The following is a 14,920-nucleotide window of genomic DNA, read 5'->3' on the forward strand; positions in this document are numbered from 1 at the left end:
TTTAAGATTGTCTGTGAAGAGTAGAGATCAAATTGTATTGTTAAATTTCAGGGTTAATGGACAAGGCAACAAATTGTGTTTTTAAGGGCCCTGTCAGACAATGCACCAAAATGGCCGACCGTCTAATATTCGGACCCTGCTTCGAGTTTTCACATTTTCCCTCCCTATGACGAACCCGGTAGAGAAGTAGTGAAGCGTACCTGAGCCTGTTCCAACGAAACTGAACTGTGTCCTGCTCCAGGTTCAGCCCGTCCAGCCTCCCTCTGAGTGTCCAGGAGCTGGATGAGAACCAGATCGGGAGATTCAGCTTCCACTCCGAAGAAACATCTGTACATGTACGTACAGCTTTAAAATGTGCTGCTCACTCCATATCCACAGTTTTTTGACTACGGCTACGTACGCTGCTGTGCCCTTTTTATTCTTTGCATTATTTCCGGGTAATGTGCGGCGGACCCCGCCACCAACAATGGAAACAGAATATAGAGGAAGAACACAATAATGCAAATACGTGGAATGGGTGTTAAAGTGCCAGCTAATAAAACTATCATGTATTTTTTTTTTTAATCTTACGGATTTCCACTTTAATATGCATTTCCTCTCATTTTGCCACAGCTCGTGAACAGACAGAGCATAGAAAACCTCCAGGTGGCTTTAGCGTGCCAGGTAACCCAGAAGAATGGCCTGATCAGCGCCCTGAAGCAGGCCAGCCTCTGTTACTGGGCAGAGCGTGCGTCCGCCTCACCCCAGGTAGGGACGGCCCGGCTGCAGCTTGGGCCGAGTGCCGCTGAATGTATCGCCGTTTCAATCACGCTTCCGCCTCTGATTTGAATGCGTCTTCTTCTGCCAGGATGGCCCTCCCTCGGACGCTCATCCAAAAATCACAGAACCCAAACTTGGTACGGGCCCTCAAAGCCTGCAGCCAAGGGATTTACCACCGAAGGTACCCAGGAAGACCGTCTCTGGACCCAAGGGGAGGTAATCCGACCACTGCAGAGGACGTCGCGTGGCAGCATTTCCCGCGGTGAATTTGACACAGAGTTCTTGTTCGTCCGCCCAGGCTGAGGGAATCCTTTGTGTCGATCCAACTGGAGAAAGTGCATCTTCGCGATGAGATGCTCAACTCTTTCGTAAGGAAGAAGCAGGCTTTGGGGGGCTTCATTAAAGACCCGGTGAGTCACAGGAAGCGTTGAGTTCCCCGGGTCGCAAAACACCATGATGGATGTGATTATCTGATCACGGAGTGGAAAAAGAAAACAATAAAATACAAACTTCATTTATTTTTGCGCCGCAGGAGGAAGCAGCAAAGATAAAAAGGAAACTCATCCTTGACTTCTGCAAAAAGTTAAGTCAGTGGGGGAAAAAAACCCCACAAGCGTTACTGAGTCGAGCGTGAATGCTGTGTAACTCGCAAACACGGATTTATTTTTATTATTTATTTTTTAACGTTCATTCCACTGTTTTGTCTTTTGTTATTCACGGTGAGCCATGGCACCAGCTTCACCTCGTGTGTGTTTTACCGACAGGTTTACCGCACGCGTGTCCCAGTATTGTGTGCGGGGGCAGATTGTTGCGTATTACTACGGCCTCATCTCCTTGTTGGACGACGTACCCGCCGTCCGCCAGTCGCACTTCGTGATCGGTCAGATCAACGAAATCAAACCCTCCGTGGAATCAAAGGCGGACCCCAGGTGAACCCCGGCCGGGGACGATGTAGCCCAATGCATTTATACCATGCATTATATTATGATAAACCCGTCTGTTTGCTGGGTGGCTGGGTGGTAGATATGTTTGACTTTTTGACAACTGCAGCATACCTGCTATGATAATGAAGTGTTGAAATCGCTCCGATCCGTGCAGGACCTTCCAGCCACGCCCGCGGAGCCTGCTATCCGAAGACGGCAAAAAACTGCTCAACCTGTGGTACATCCCTCACTTCTCGGAGGTCCTGCACATGTTTGAATCCAACGGTATTTCGGTGAGACGCTTGCAGGCTGGGTTGGCTATTTTTCAGCCCAGCGCTTATTAAACTACTGGTTCCCGTCATTCTAAACTGTCTAATGCTTGACTAATGTAGCTTCTCACTATGATTAAAATGCACTTTTCAAACTTTTTGAAACCTCACATTAGAGTCCCATGTTTCTGACTTTTATTCAAAACATGTTTAAGAAAAATATGCTAATATCACATTTTATTCAAAACTGTACCTTTTTCTGCATCTAAAGTGTAGCATTGGCCACAGCAGGTTGCATGAAGGAAGCGACGCAGCTTCCTGTTTCTAGTCTCTTACGTTAACATGGATATAGCCAAAACAGCTGGTTTGAGGAAGTGCAAGAAAGTCAATAAAACCATGACGGACTTTATGTAATGCATGGTTTGCAAATAGACTGTCTGACAATATTGTGAACTTCCCGATTTATTGAAATTATTTTTAAAGGCTTAAAAGTTTGCCCTAACGGACGGCATTTAGGGGCAGTGATTTTTCGATTCGTCTGCGGTCCGGTTTGTAAAAATGCCATTTCCCAGGCGTGCGCCGAGGCTCTCCACCACACGCTGCACGTGGCGGCGGCCCTTCACGACGTCGTCCATTACCTGGTGAGTTTCGCGAAGCTGGGGAGTACGGAAGTCTCCCGTCGCCCGGGAGGGAAACAGGACGAGGCCGCAGGTTTACGTCTGGCAGCGGAGTGGGGGGCAAGCCAAGGCATCGGTGGGTAGAACGTTTCCGTGGAAACCGTGCTCTACGCCTTTTAAATATTGCTGCTGTTTTCTTTGAATGAATGCAGCAATGTACGGGGCTGGGTAAAACTAAATCGATGCTCCAATACCATTCTATTGTTTCAATTTCTGAATATTGATCCTTTGTTTGGAAGCTTTGCAACCATTTTCCTCCATCATAGTCACAAATGAATTGAAATATTTGGTATCTGTATAAGAGTGATTTGTTCTATGAAATATTTGTGGAATGTAGGTCAGATGGTACTCTAAACTGAAAAGTTGGTATTAATTAGTATTTATATATGAAATGTCGATGTATCGATGTAGAATCGTATCGTCGGCCACCTCATCAGTTGATCACATTGAATGGGTATTATTTTGAATTGTGACCCATTGTGTCAACATCAAAATGTGAGTTCCTGCCCGATATATACACACACACACACACACACACACACACACACACACACACACACACACACACCTGTGTAAATCTGTAGGAGCAGAGCTGTTGGAGCTCCAGAGGCAGGTTGATGCTCTGGCGGACCCCACCAGCCCTGAGGCCGTCGGCCAGATGCTGCAGCTCCGCCGACAGCTTCTGTTTCTACAGTTTGATACAGCGGTCAGACACCTGATCAGGTGAGTTCTGGACTCTGATTGGATGAGCTCTGTGCTCTGACTGGATGAGCTCTGTGCTCTGATTAGATGAGCTTTGGACTCTGGATGAGCTCCGGACTCTCTGATTAGATGAGGTCTGTGCTCTGGATGAGCTCTGTGCTCTGGCTGGATGAGCTGGATGAAAGAATAGGTTGGGTTAGAAATTCATTGTTGAAAGTTTGGGTCAAATAGGATCCAAGTCACATGTTGTATTTCTCCACCCTTCCTCCAGGGAAGTGTTCCTCTCCTCCGCTGACGTCCCGTCTTTGCGGAGTGTGAGTGACAACATGGCGGCCGCCCTCCCCCTGCTGTGTGACCCGCTGGGCACCGACATGCACGCTGCTCTCCTGCCCGTCCCCCAGCCCCTGGAGGCCAGAAGCACCGAGGTGGGTGCACGGAAAGCGGGGCGGGGCTCAACCGCTTACTGGGAAGGTGAAGCTGACGCCACGTCGGCCGCCATATTTGGGGGATCGCTCCCATTGACTGTGAGCGTCGGTCGGCGTTTCTGAGTTAAGAGACGGTTTGGAAAAGTGAAAAACTGCCTCGAAAAATCTTGCAGCTGTCTTCTCCTTCCTTTCTCCATTTTTGTACATTTTGTACATTTTAGCTGTTTCTCGGTGCAATGGAATGGAAGCGATCCTCCAAAAATTGCGACCGGAGTCCATAGCAACCGTCAAACTTCACGTTCCCTATTGTTGGGAAATTAAAACAGGCCAAATATCGAGCTCCACAAGTAAATGTCATCGATATCAGATCAATCATATTAATGATGTTTTATTTAATTAATATTGTCATCGTTTTTTTGCCTGTTTGTTTAGGCTCAACAACTGTTTCCATGGCGATGTTTCATCGGTTGCTATGGTCTGCACCCAGTGGGTGTCTGGGACATGCCACCTATTGAATTTTGCATGCAGGTTGAACATCATTTTTATTTTTTTAATTTTATTGAAATTCACAATTCCTTCTTATCAACGGTCAACTTCAACTGTTTCTAAACGGTCCCAATTGTGCACCGTGAATGTATTACATTAGATTGGGTTATTTAAATTTAGATTTGATCAAATTTTCCATTACTTACTGCATTACTTTTCACCGCATTACTAATAGTAGGCTACTAATAAACAGTCGTTCAAATAGTTTTTGTCTGTTACATTTGATTCTTTCATTTAGGATTACATGCGATTCGTGCACCAGGCTCGATCGGAATAGACTGGATCGAAGCAGATCACATTAGATTTCAATAGAATTTATTTGACATCATTGCTTTTTTGGGGAAATTCAGTTGTAGTGCATCCATAATTGGATGTGTCTTAAGGAAAGAAATAAGGCAGGAAATCTCTCAAAAATATTGTTATGTTCGCACGATGAAATTGTTATACAATATTATATGGCTAATATACTGTGTATGCCTGCAACAAATGCATACATGCTTCCCCCCCCCAGCTGTGTCTGAGCGGCCTGGGCCGCCGCAGCCGGCTGCAGGCCAACGCTGCCGTCCTCGGGGTGTCTTTGCTCCTGGAGGACGTCCTCAGCAGCACGCGGGAGGCGGACGTGGAGCCTTTTCATCTGCACGACGACAAGGACGGCCCCCCCGACCACGGGAAAAGCAATCCAGTAAAAGGCTCTTTATAAAATATGAGCTGTCGGGCGTGCGTGCCGGTGGATATGAGTGTATTCAATCTGAATCACAATTATTTGGCTCAAGGATCTTTTTTTTTTTTTTTCCCCCACACAAGTGATTTGGCAAACAAAGGGTTCAGTTAAAATGGTAATCCGTTGCGCTCCTCTACATCCTTCTTCCAATGTTGGTGGCGGGGTCCGCCTTCCCCGGCGAGAGATTAAAGGAAGTCGCGGGTAATGTGAGAAACCGTTGATATGGATGAACACTGGCAAAAAATTAAGAGCACCATTGGATGACGATACATCCCTACTACCTCAAGTGACCATGAAAAAAAAAAAAAAAAAAATGAATCAGAAGAAGGCAGAGATTGACCTGGATGTTGACCACAAACGAACTGGGAATTCTGGAGACTCCATCCAACACAGATGATCTTATGGTTTCCCGCTTTAAAAAAAAAAAAAAAAATCACACAAACATTAGAACAACCAAACATCCTGTGCCGTAGTACTGTATATTTCTTCACTGGTGCACGTCTTGCCTTATCTCCAGGAGGAGCCGAGCTGTCCGGAAGCCGAGCAAGAGCGGGTCCCCGTTCCTCCGCTTCCTGTGAGGGATCCCATCCAGGTCCTGTCCGTCCAGAGGGGCTTCCTGCTGCTCACCAAGCAGCTCCAGGTGTTTAAGGACAACTGGGCCCTAAGGCGCCTGGGCGCGGATCTGACCAGCGTGCCCTCACTCTACACACAGTTTGTCAAGCTTTACAGGTAAAAAAAAAAACCCAAAACAGAATATCTCATTTGTTCAGGATGATTTACCGTCTAATTTGTTTTTTTGTTCTTAATTGTCTTTACTTGTGTGGTCCCCCCCCCCCCAGAGCTGAAATCTTCGACCCAAGCATGAGATCCCTGGCGGAGCACATGGGTAAGCAGAGGGAATACGAGGCCTTGGTTTCGGCTCAGCAGTCTCTCCTGCCCCCTCCTGGAGCTTCCGAGGTGGACGTCAGCGCCTGGCAGGTACTGTGGGATTCATAACCTACGATTAAAGTCATCGCCTAGAAACCGCACTTCACCACGACTACCAGCCCCACGGTGCCCACACTGACACCACGGCTGTTACTACTGATGCTAATACTGCTTGAGCTGAGCCAGACCCACGAGGGATGTTAACACACTCAGCTTTTTCAAGACTGTGTGTGTGTGTGTGTGTGTGTGTGTGTGTGTGTGAGAATTTATCCCTGTTTGTCAGTTTACAGAAACCACTAATGATAATTGTTTCGTAATAGATCTCATACTTGCACAATTTCCTTTTTTCATAATGTGAATTGTTGATACAGTTTATTGTATATTGTTTTTGATGCGTGCGGCTATAACACAAAAAAACCCCTGAGTAACAGCTAAAAAAAAAAAAAACTACAGGGTAAAATAAAATCAATATCAATCCAAGTGACTTCACATCTCCGTCCTGGAATTGCCTTTGCTGCACCAGTAGGTCCAACATCCTGTGCGTACTGAAGTCACTGGAGCACAACGGCAGAAAATCGGACCCTGAATCAGGGAAAGCATGTGGGTTCTGAAGTTGTGACGAGCACCAACTTTACAGACCGAATATCGCCGCATTTGTTTTGCTAATTTGCACAACATTAAAAACAGTCATGTGAATTGACTTATTCGTATTTTGACGGTATCAACACCAAATTTGGTATACAGCATTGCGGGACTGAGATACACATTTCTATTATAAATGAGCACGATCAGTCCAAAAACATGGCTGCCATCAACCAAAACAATGTTGTGCTTGCCCACATGCATCAGTTAAAATGATTGGCAATTCATAAATCAGATTTTGGTTAATACTTACCCCCACTGAGTATTACACCAAGTTTGGTGAAATTATTTGGCCCCGCCTTTTGCAACATTTTTTTGGTGGATGGCAAATGTGGTGTTCAAACAGTCAAAATCCAAAACAGTCTATGCACGTTACTCACACTATTTCTCTTTTCTCACATTATGCAAATGAGCAAAACATCCATCATGGTGGACTTTTATGGTCCAGGAGGCTTTTTTGTAGAGCACATTGAGCTAGACTTGTGTGTCAAATTTCAAGTCAATCGTCAAGAGTCACGGTGTGAGGGGCGTGGCCTCTCCAAAGTTTCGCTTTCGGGCCTTAATTACAGCGCTACCGTCTGGCTGATTGGGCTGCTGTTTCTCGGGGAGCGCTCCAGTCCGGTTATGGGGCCACGTTTCGCGGCTCCGGCTCGTTCCAGCTCACGGCAACTGGAGAGTCAGGAAAAACAACGGGGTTCCTACCCCTCCTGGTTGTGGACCCTAATAACAAATAAATGCAGCAGCATCGTTTCCAGGGCACGGCGTCCCGTGTCACCTCACAATGCCCCTCACCGCGCTGTTCCCCGCAGCTCCGCAGGCTGCTGGAGTGCACGGAGCGCGACATGATCCGGGTCCTGCAGAGCAGAATAAACCACCAGCTCACCCTGGTGATGGCCGAGAGAACCCGGCGAGACGCGGGCCTCCCCACAGGTAGCGACCGCTGGCGTTCTCCGCCGTGGGGACGACGTCCTTCCTGCCAAATAGTAGAATGACAGTAGAAGAATAAACGTCAGTAACCATCTGTTATTTTTTTTGTTTTTTTCAGAGCTCTGGAGGAAAGCTCCTCTCAGGTACAGTCTGTCTCCAGAGCGACCGGCGATGGTGGAGAGCTTCATCCAGCAACTGATGGAGGCGACTGAGGAGTCTGATGGACAGGTAGAACTGAGCACAACGACTCAAGTAACGGTCATTTAGGACATTTTTGTGGGATTTGTCATTTTTGGAGTCTGTAATTCTACACATACCTGCAGCCGGACAGGCATGCAGTACATTCACCGGGCCCCTCCCGCGGTGTCGGGCAATCAGTGCTGTTGTTTTTTTGCGTTGCGGTTGCAAGGTGAGGTTATCCGGGGATCACCTGCGTCTGTGTCTGGACAACCTGGGATGCCAGGTGATGGATCGGGAACGTCGCAACTTCCTCTTTTACTCACAATTCTATGAGCAAATCCTGCAGCAGGACTTTGAGCTGCTGCGCCAGAAAGAGCAGGTACTGTTCCTGATCTGCCCATCTGTTCAAGCTGGGAATCAGTTTATCGTAGTTGGTGGTATTTATTTTTTTGTCATGGTGTTTTGGTCACGTTTTGTCATTTTCATTTGCTTAGGATATAAAGAAATTTGAGGACCCTCAGTTTCAGACAAGCAACTACTACAACGAGGTATGTTCTTGTACCGTACAGTTAAGTATTTTTTTTAGTACTGACTGCTCCCTGTTTTAAATTGTATGCAATCAATCAATGTTGGTCTTTGCCAGCAGCATCTTACTAATACATTTACACGCGTCATGTGCGCCTCCAGTGTGACTCATTTCATCATAATTGAGCAGTTTGCACACTTCTCCTTTTTCCAGGGTGGCTTAACACATTAAAAATGGTGGTCTTACAGTGTTAGTATTTCCAGAAAACTTCAAACCGTGTTCTCTATTAAGTGTCATTTTTTGGAAAATGAAAGAAGCTTATTCTCCCGCTGTCAAAGTTGTGTTTTAATTCAAAGTAACATTACCGCCGCTCTAAAGTCTTTTTCCAAAGCACCTTCAGAGATCTGTGACTTTAAAATCCCCCGCGCGGCCACCTCTACAGTCTTTACACAGTAACCCTCTCACAAGAGCTGATAGTGGTGATAAGATAAGACTTCTGGGGGAAAATTCAGGGAGTAATTGTTATATTAACGTGACGCAGGTGTTGTGGATTACTTCTGTCCACGGGGTCAAATCGAGAGTGAAACCGCTTCACAAACCTTGTATCACTGCGCGACTGCACAAAATGAAGATCGTTTGTAAATGTATATATTCCATATGATCACACTATAGGCACCAACCTGTCTTCAAAGCCAGTCAGCTTGTACTGCTCACACATTCAAGAGATTCTTGTAAAATAAATACTGTAAAAAAATAAATAAATACAATTCATATTTGATTTTCCTAGAGCGCTTGGGGGCCGGGAGGTATTTGGCGGAGCCGGCGCGTGGGCTTCCAGTCCCAGAGCCCCCCGGTGCCGTGTAAACAGTGTCGTGTTCCATTTCCCAGGTGGCGGCCCAGTGCCGTGGGATGATGCTGCGGATCTCGGGGCTGCAGGCCAGAGCGGCGCAGCTGGAGGAAGAGAAGGAGGAGCTGGAGGAGCGGCTCAGCCTCAAACACAAGCAACACTACCACGCCCTGGTGCACCAGCTCTTCTCCACCTGCATCCAGATGAAGGTGTGAAATCACGCAACGTGCCTGTCGTTATTGTTTGCGTGCGGGTGAACGAAAACAAAACAAAAAAAAAACGGCAGCGTGACACGAACCACCTGGCCGGGGTCCGTTTCAGGGTCGGCTTGATGAGTACCACGTGCACATGGAGCAGGATGTGAGTCAGATCGTGAGCAAAGTACGGGGAGAGGGAGTGGACAAAATCATCAAGCTCAAAAAGAAGTACGGCTCCGGCAGCGCCGGTGCCGTTTCACAAGTGAGGGTACGAGCGGTAGAAACTCCTCAAGGTATTAGAAATACATTGGTAGAGATTCATTTCATGTGCGGTGCATTCACACTTTCCTCGCTTTAGGACGACCTTTGTTTGAAGAACGACGTCATCCGTGATCTTCACCTGGAGAACATTCGGCTGGCGGGTTTGCTGCGTAAAATCAAGGTCCTGAGCAAATGGAAGCAGGTGGTAAAGCAGGGAAAGCTGCACCGCGAACTGCTCCAGAGTCAGCAGGTGCAGTATGCGGGAGGAAATAGTGCCCAAACATCCCAAATACTCTGGGAACACAGTCAGCCCAGATTCCCTCAATGAAAACAATAACAGTGAATTTTTTTTATTTTTTGTTTTTTAATCTCAGAGAGAGATGACCTTCCGCAGGGAGGCCCTCGGGGTGCAGATGTCCTCAGAGCATCAAGTGGTCGTTCTGCAGGAGGAGCTGGACGCCACCAGGACGGCTCTGCTGCAGAGTCAGACAGAATGCGGCCGCACCAGGAAGCTGCTCAACAGAAAGGTTGATGGCGCGCATCAAACTGCTGACTCGTCAATACAAAGTGTGTTGTCAAACGCTGATATCACTCCAAATAAAGGAAAAGAGTGGTAGAGGGAAAGGTTGGCCGTTTCACTTCTTCACTATTGAGAAGCTGCACGCTCTGCCTCTGATCCCTGTGCTTTAATGCGCTCCAACGGGGCAAACGTTTTAGCCTTAAAAAACACCAAAGAGCTCAGCTTCAAAAACTGGAAGCTCAGCTATGTTATACCGGAAAAACAGTGGCAACGAATGTGTGTTTCATGAGGTCATCCCATGCTGTCATTAGTTAATAAATAAGTGTTGGTTGGCAGGAGGTACCTTTTTATTTCGAGGTCTGATTCATCATCAAGGAATTGGACACGCACCGCCGGTCCTGATCAAATGTTTTTCGACGGCAGGCGGAGGAGCTGCAGGCGGCGAGGCAGCGTTCCGCGCAGGAGGCGAGGAGCCGCCAGGAGCTGGACGGACACCGAGCGCAGAGTCTGGAACGAATGAGGTCGGACCTGGAGGAACGGGATCGCCGGCTCCGGGCCCTGGGGGAGCAGCTGCATCGCGGCAGCAGAGAGAGCCAGATGGAGAGGCAGCGCAGCGCCAAGGAGATCCGACAGGTGGATGCGCCGTCGCCCCGCACAGTTAATGTGATATTCATCTGGGTTGTTATTTGCGTCCGCACGCAAACCTCTCTGGCCCGTCATGTCTCTGTCTGCACTGTTTTGCGGATGAAGATGAAAGGCGATTATTTTATTTTATTTTTTTCGTAGCATCTGTGTTTTTGAAACTCATGCAATATGTTTTATCAATTCCAAAGAATTGAAAAGGACATCCAGCTGTAAAGTCTGAGTACTGCAGTCACTGAACACGAGACAGCACAGTACACTAAGATTTGATAGGTTGATTATCATAATTCATTCGGGTATTTGGCTACAGGCTTGTGACTACACATTACTTTGTATAGCTATTCAAATATATAGATACTGTGTATACAGAGAGGCACATTTTATGAAAAATCTGAAATTTTTCCTAATGTAACATGTTACAGGTCGGAGGAAGCCAAAATGTCACCCACTCAGACTAGAAATACTCCCGTAGACTTAAAACCAAAGTAATTGCAGTTTCATGTTTGCGAAACTGCACGTTTGTGTAGTGATCCGACCACGGTCGTTTTAATGAATAGTTTAAACTTTGACTACTATGCATAGTCATTAATATGGATGACCCTCTGGGTGTAGGCCAGGAGCCAGCTGCACCAGGAGCGCAGCCTCAAGCAGGAGGCGTTTCAGCAGGTGGACAAGCTGCAGACGAGGGTGAACAGCATCGAGACTGCGCTCTCCAGGTGCACCTCCACACCTGGTGAGAGTCACGTCCTCTGCTAAAACACACACACACACACACACACACACACACACACACACACACCCCCCGTTGGCACAAGGGTTCCTAAAGCAGCGTCTTCACATAGAGCAACCCAGCGACCTCCAGTGTCCCACCACCCGTGACGTGGGAAGGCTTTACCTTTCCATTGGGGATTCCACTTTCCAGTTCACCAACATTTTTGTCCTCTTTGGCCTCTGTTTCAGTGCAAAGCAAGACCCACACCCCCTCCTTCAGCAGGCTGGGCGTGATATCGGCAGGTACCGCTTCGCCTCGCGCACAATCATAAACCATAATAATCTCGCTCTTTCACACCCAAGAAAACCAATGAACCTTTATTGAACTTATCTTCTGCGGCGGTGGCTTGATCAGCCTTTTCAGGCCGTCCAAGTCACTTTTTACCGTATTCCGAAAATGACTTTTGAGATTCGATTTTTTTTGCCCGACGGTGTGAAACGGCAGAATCCACTTGCCGCGTGGGTTTTTAAAAAAAAAACATTTTTATTTCAGCCTCGGGTCTCGGGAGGAGCAGTAATCAGTCTGCCGTCCAGCTCGGCCGCATCGGGGATGGGGCTCCAGGGGGGTCCGTTACGGAGTCCGCCCACAGGAAAGCAGAGCCGGCGTGGAGCCGCTCCCGCACCTCACCAGACAGACCCAGAGCAGTGAGTGTGCCATGGTTGTATAGTTGGCGGCAGACGGCTGTGAAACAACACCATTACAAATATGTATTTGGCTCGCTATGCTGGCTGGATGCTCGTACGCCGCTTGAAGCGGAGGACGCGTTGTTGTAGCCGATTGGGTAATTTGAATGTGGCGATTGGAGAAAAGCAATGACATAATGAGATAAGAGTTCATCTATTTGTTTAATATCTGATAAATGTATACAGTAGGTGAAACCGTATAAACAAACGCCTACAGGTTCAACAGCCTGCTGTAGAAGTAAACAGCTGGGTGATTGTTTAGGAAATGTTGAGTTTTGGTTTTTTTTTCTTTTACCCAGTTAAACACTGTGTGGCACATTCTTCCAGAAAGCAGTAAATATATATCTAAACCTTGTATAGTGTTCTGCAATGGAATGATTTAAAACAGTAGACCAACAACAAATAGTGTGCGCACACACACACACACACACAGACAGACACAGTCTTCTGCTGTTTTCAGGACGCTCTGAACGCTGACGTCATGTTACCAGATCTTTTCGATGGAAGGCATTCCAGCCTCCCTCCAGGCCCACGGATCAGTAAATAACTCCGGGGTGTTTCGATAGGCAGCTGAGACGGGTGGATAAGCAGGTAAATAGAACGGACGGTCACGTGCGCTGGGTGCTCTGCACTCGTTTTACTCTACGAACTGAGCGTTGTGTCTTCATTTGTCTGTTTCATCTTGCAGCGTTCAACAAAACGCTCCAGAAGTCAGAAGAGCTGTTAGATGCGTTGGAGTTCACTGTTCACTTTTATAAACTTGTATTTAAAATGTCATGCTGTCCCTTTTAACGGAACAGTTCATTCCTGTTTTTCTTCTCACCTCTAATGTTGGTTCCACTTCATTTCCTGCATTCTGGTGAATTTTTATGCTCCAATTTGTGTGTTTTCTGCATCAGTTTAAATTCAAAATTTCAGGCACCAGGTGACAATTGAAACTATAACTTCATACAATGCAGTGAGGCTCTCAGGCATTCTGTACCGCTTTCAAATATTTGTTCTCCTGTAGATCAACTGTTCTCATTCAGTGTTGAGTCAGCACACATCTACTGTAGGTGTGATTCACCCTTCTGTCCTCTATGGTTTTGGGGAAGCAACTTCTTTAAATGTGCGTGTGGCACCAATTCACCTCAATACATTTGAATACATTTATAAACCCCTGGACTTGAATAGCTCGTGTGTTTCGGCAAGACTTCTGCTCACGTTCGAAACTTTGGGCACAACCAAAAATTATGAGGGATATTTGGGATGACTTTTGGGAATCGTGTACATCTCAAACTATGTTATCGAAGCTGACTGAAAACAACAATCCCACACATTTTTATTCCACACTTCTTCTTTCTTCATTTTGGCCATAACTGATTCAAGACATTAATCAAATCTATGAGAGAATTGGACCTTGTTAAAGCCCTTAAATAACTCTGGGGGAAAAACAAAAACCTTGGGCTCCAAAGTTCAAATCCACAGAGCCATGCCAGTCGAAATCACAAGAAATCACATCTTTAACATAAAGGATTACCCTTATTTACTCTTCCAAGTCCCATATTGAGAAAAACTGTTGTTTTTTTGTGCTTTCAGAAAGTAGATCAATACTTTGTTAACAGTGTGAAATTGCAAAGTACTGCTGAAAGTACTGTGAAGACAGTAACTGGAGAGAAGGCAACATTTTTGTCTGAATGGTACAAAAATAATAACTCACCAAGTCCTGTTTTGTAAAACAGAACTTCACTTTCTGTTTCCCAGCCCTCCACAGGATCCTGAGGGAACAGACTGTAGCCGGGCCATGGTGCATTGAACAAAATGATCCGAAGGCTTTTTTTTGAGTCGGCCATTGAAATAAATGAATTATTCAGATCTTTTCCAAAAATCCACTGGGTCTGAGTTCTGTCTCATGAATATGACATGAAGCCACATGTTTCAGTCGACCGTGTCCCATTGTGGACCGAAGCCGCGTCCTGAGCGTCCCCGGGGCGCTGAAGCTTCGTTCAGCTTCTGCGGATGACGCAGGCACCGCTGGAAGCAACCTGACGAGGGCCTCCTCTTCCCAAAGCAAACTACGAACCTGGACTGGCACTCGTCGTAGACGAGTTGGCAGCCTCCTCACAGGAGCTCTGTGTGTGTGTGTGTGTGTGTGTGTGGCAGAGGCAACTGAACTTTAAGGGCCATGCCTGTTCAGCTCTGGGTATTGGTCTACTACAGTGGCATCAGTTTGACCTGCAAGCACAACTCCCTCAAGCTTCTGAATGACATCCATGCTTTCTTGATCAAACAGATCCCTCAACTGCGAATCCAATCCAACACGCAGAAGTCCCCGGCCCTGTCGTTCTCCATCACTGCGTCTGGGTCAGGCTCTTCTGCTCCACTGCAGAGGAGCTAGTATCAAGGGAGGTCGCCATTTCCTCTGCCAAATTTTTGAGCATTGACAGCTTCAACGATGTCTCTTACAACTGTAGGAGCTAAAGAATTTCATTCTGAGTTTGTGGGCTGAGATAATCATGGCTGCGCATCTCGAGCCAATTTCAGAGAATGCGGTGAGGTTCTCATCGATGCTTTAACATTTGGTTGAGAGTACTCTCTTTCTCGTGTTCCCCGCCTGCACCAACTACTTCGTACAGGCAGTGTCTGTTGTCCTGTTGCCTTTGCAATGCACTCCACAAATTTGTCTCTATGGACAAATCTCTCTATGGACCCTTTAAGACGACTCACTGAGACTGAGTGGCAATGGGCACGGGTAGACGCAAGGGCTTAGCAACTTTTCTATCGCCTTCTAACGG

General features: G+C 46.8%; 1 protein-coding gene across 1 annotated transcript; it reads left to right on the forward strand.

The window, feature by feature from the left end:
- Nucleotides 1-10,565: 10,565 nt before the first annotated feature.
- On the forward strand, nt 10,566-12,726 carry LOC307239361 (uncharacterized protein; the record flags this gene model as incomplete). The annotated part of the gene is made up of 5 exons (XM_080012719.1): nt 10,566-10,682; nt 11,304-11,424; nt 11,652-11,705; nt 11,956-12,107; nt 12,607-12,726. The coding sequence occupies 5 exons, from the start codon at nt 10,566-10,568 to the stop codon at nt 12,691-12,693; spliced, it is 531 nt and encodes a 176-aa protein (XP_079868845.1). The 3' UTR covers nt 12,694-12,726.
- Between the last annotated feature and the right edge of the window lie 2,194 nt (nt 12,727-14,920).

This window comes from Zeus faber (genome assembly GCF_960531495.2).
Source record: "Zeus faber genome assembly, chromosome: 13".
NCBI lineage: Eukaryota > Metazoa > Chordata > Actinopteri > Zeiformes > Zeidae > Zeus > Zeus faber.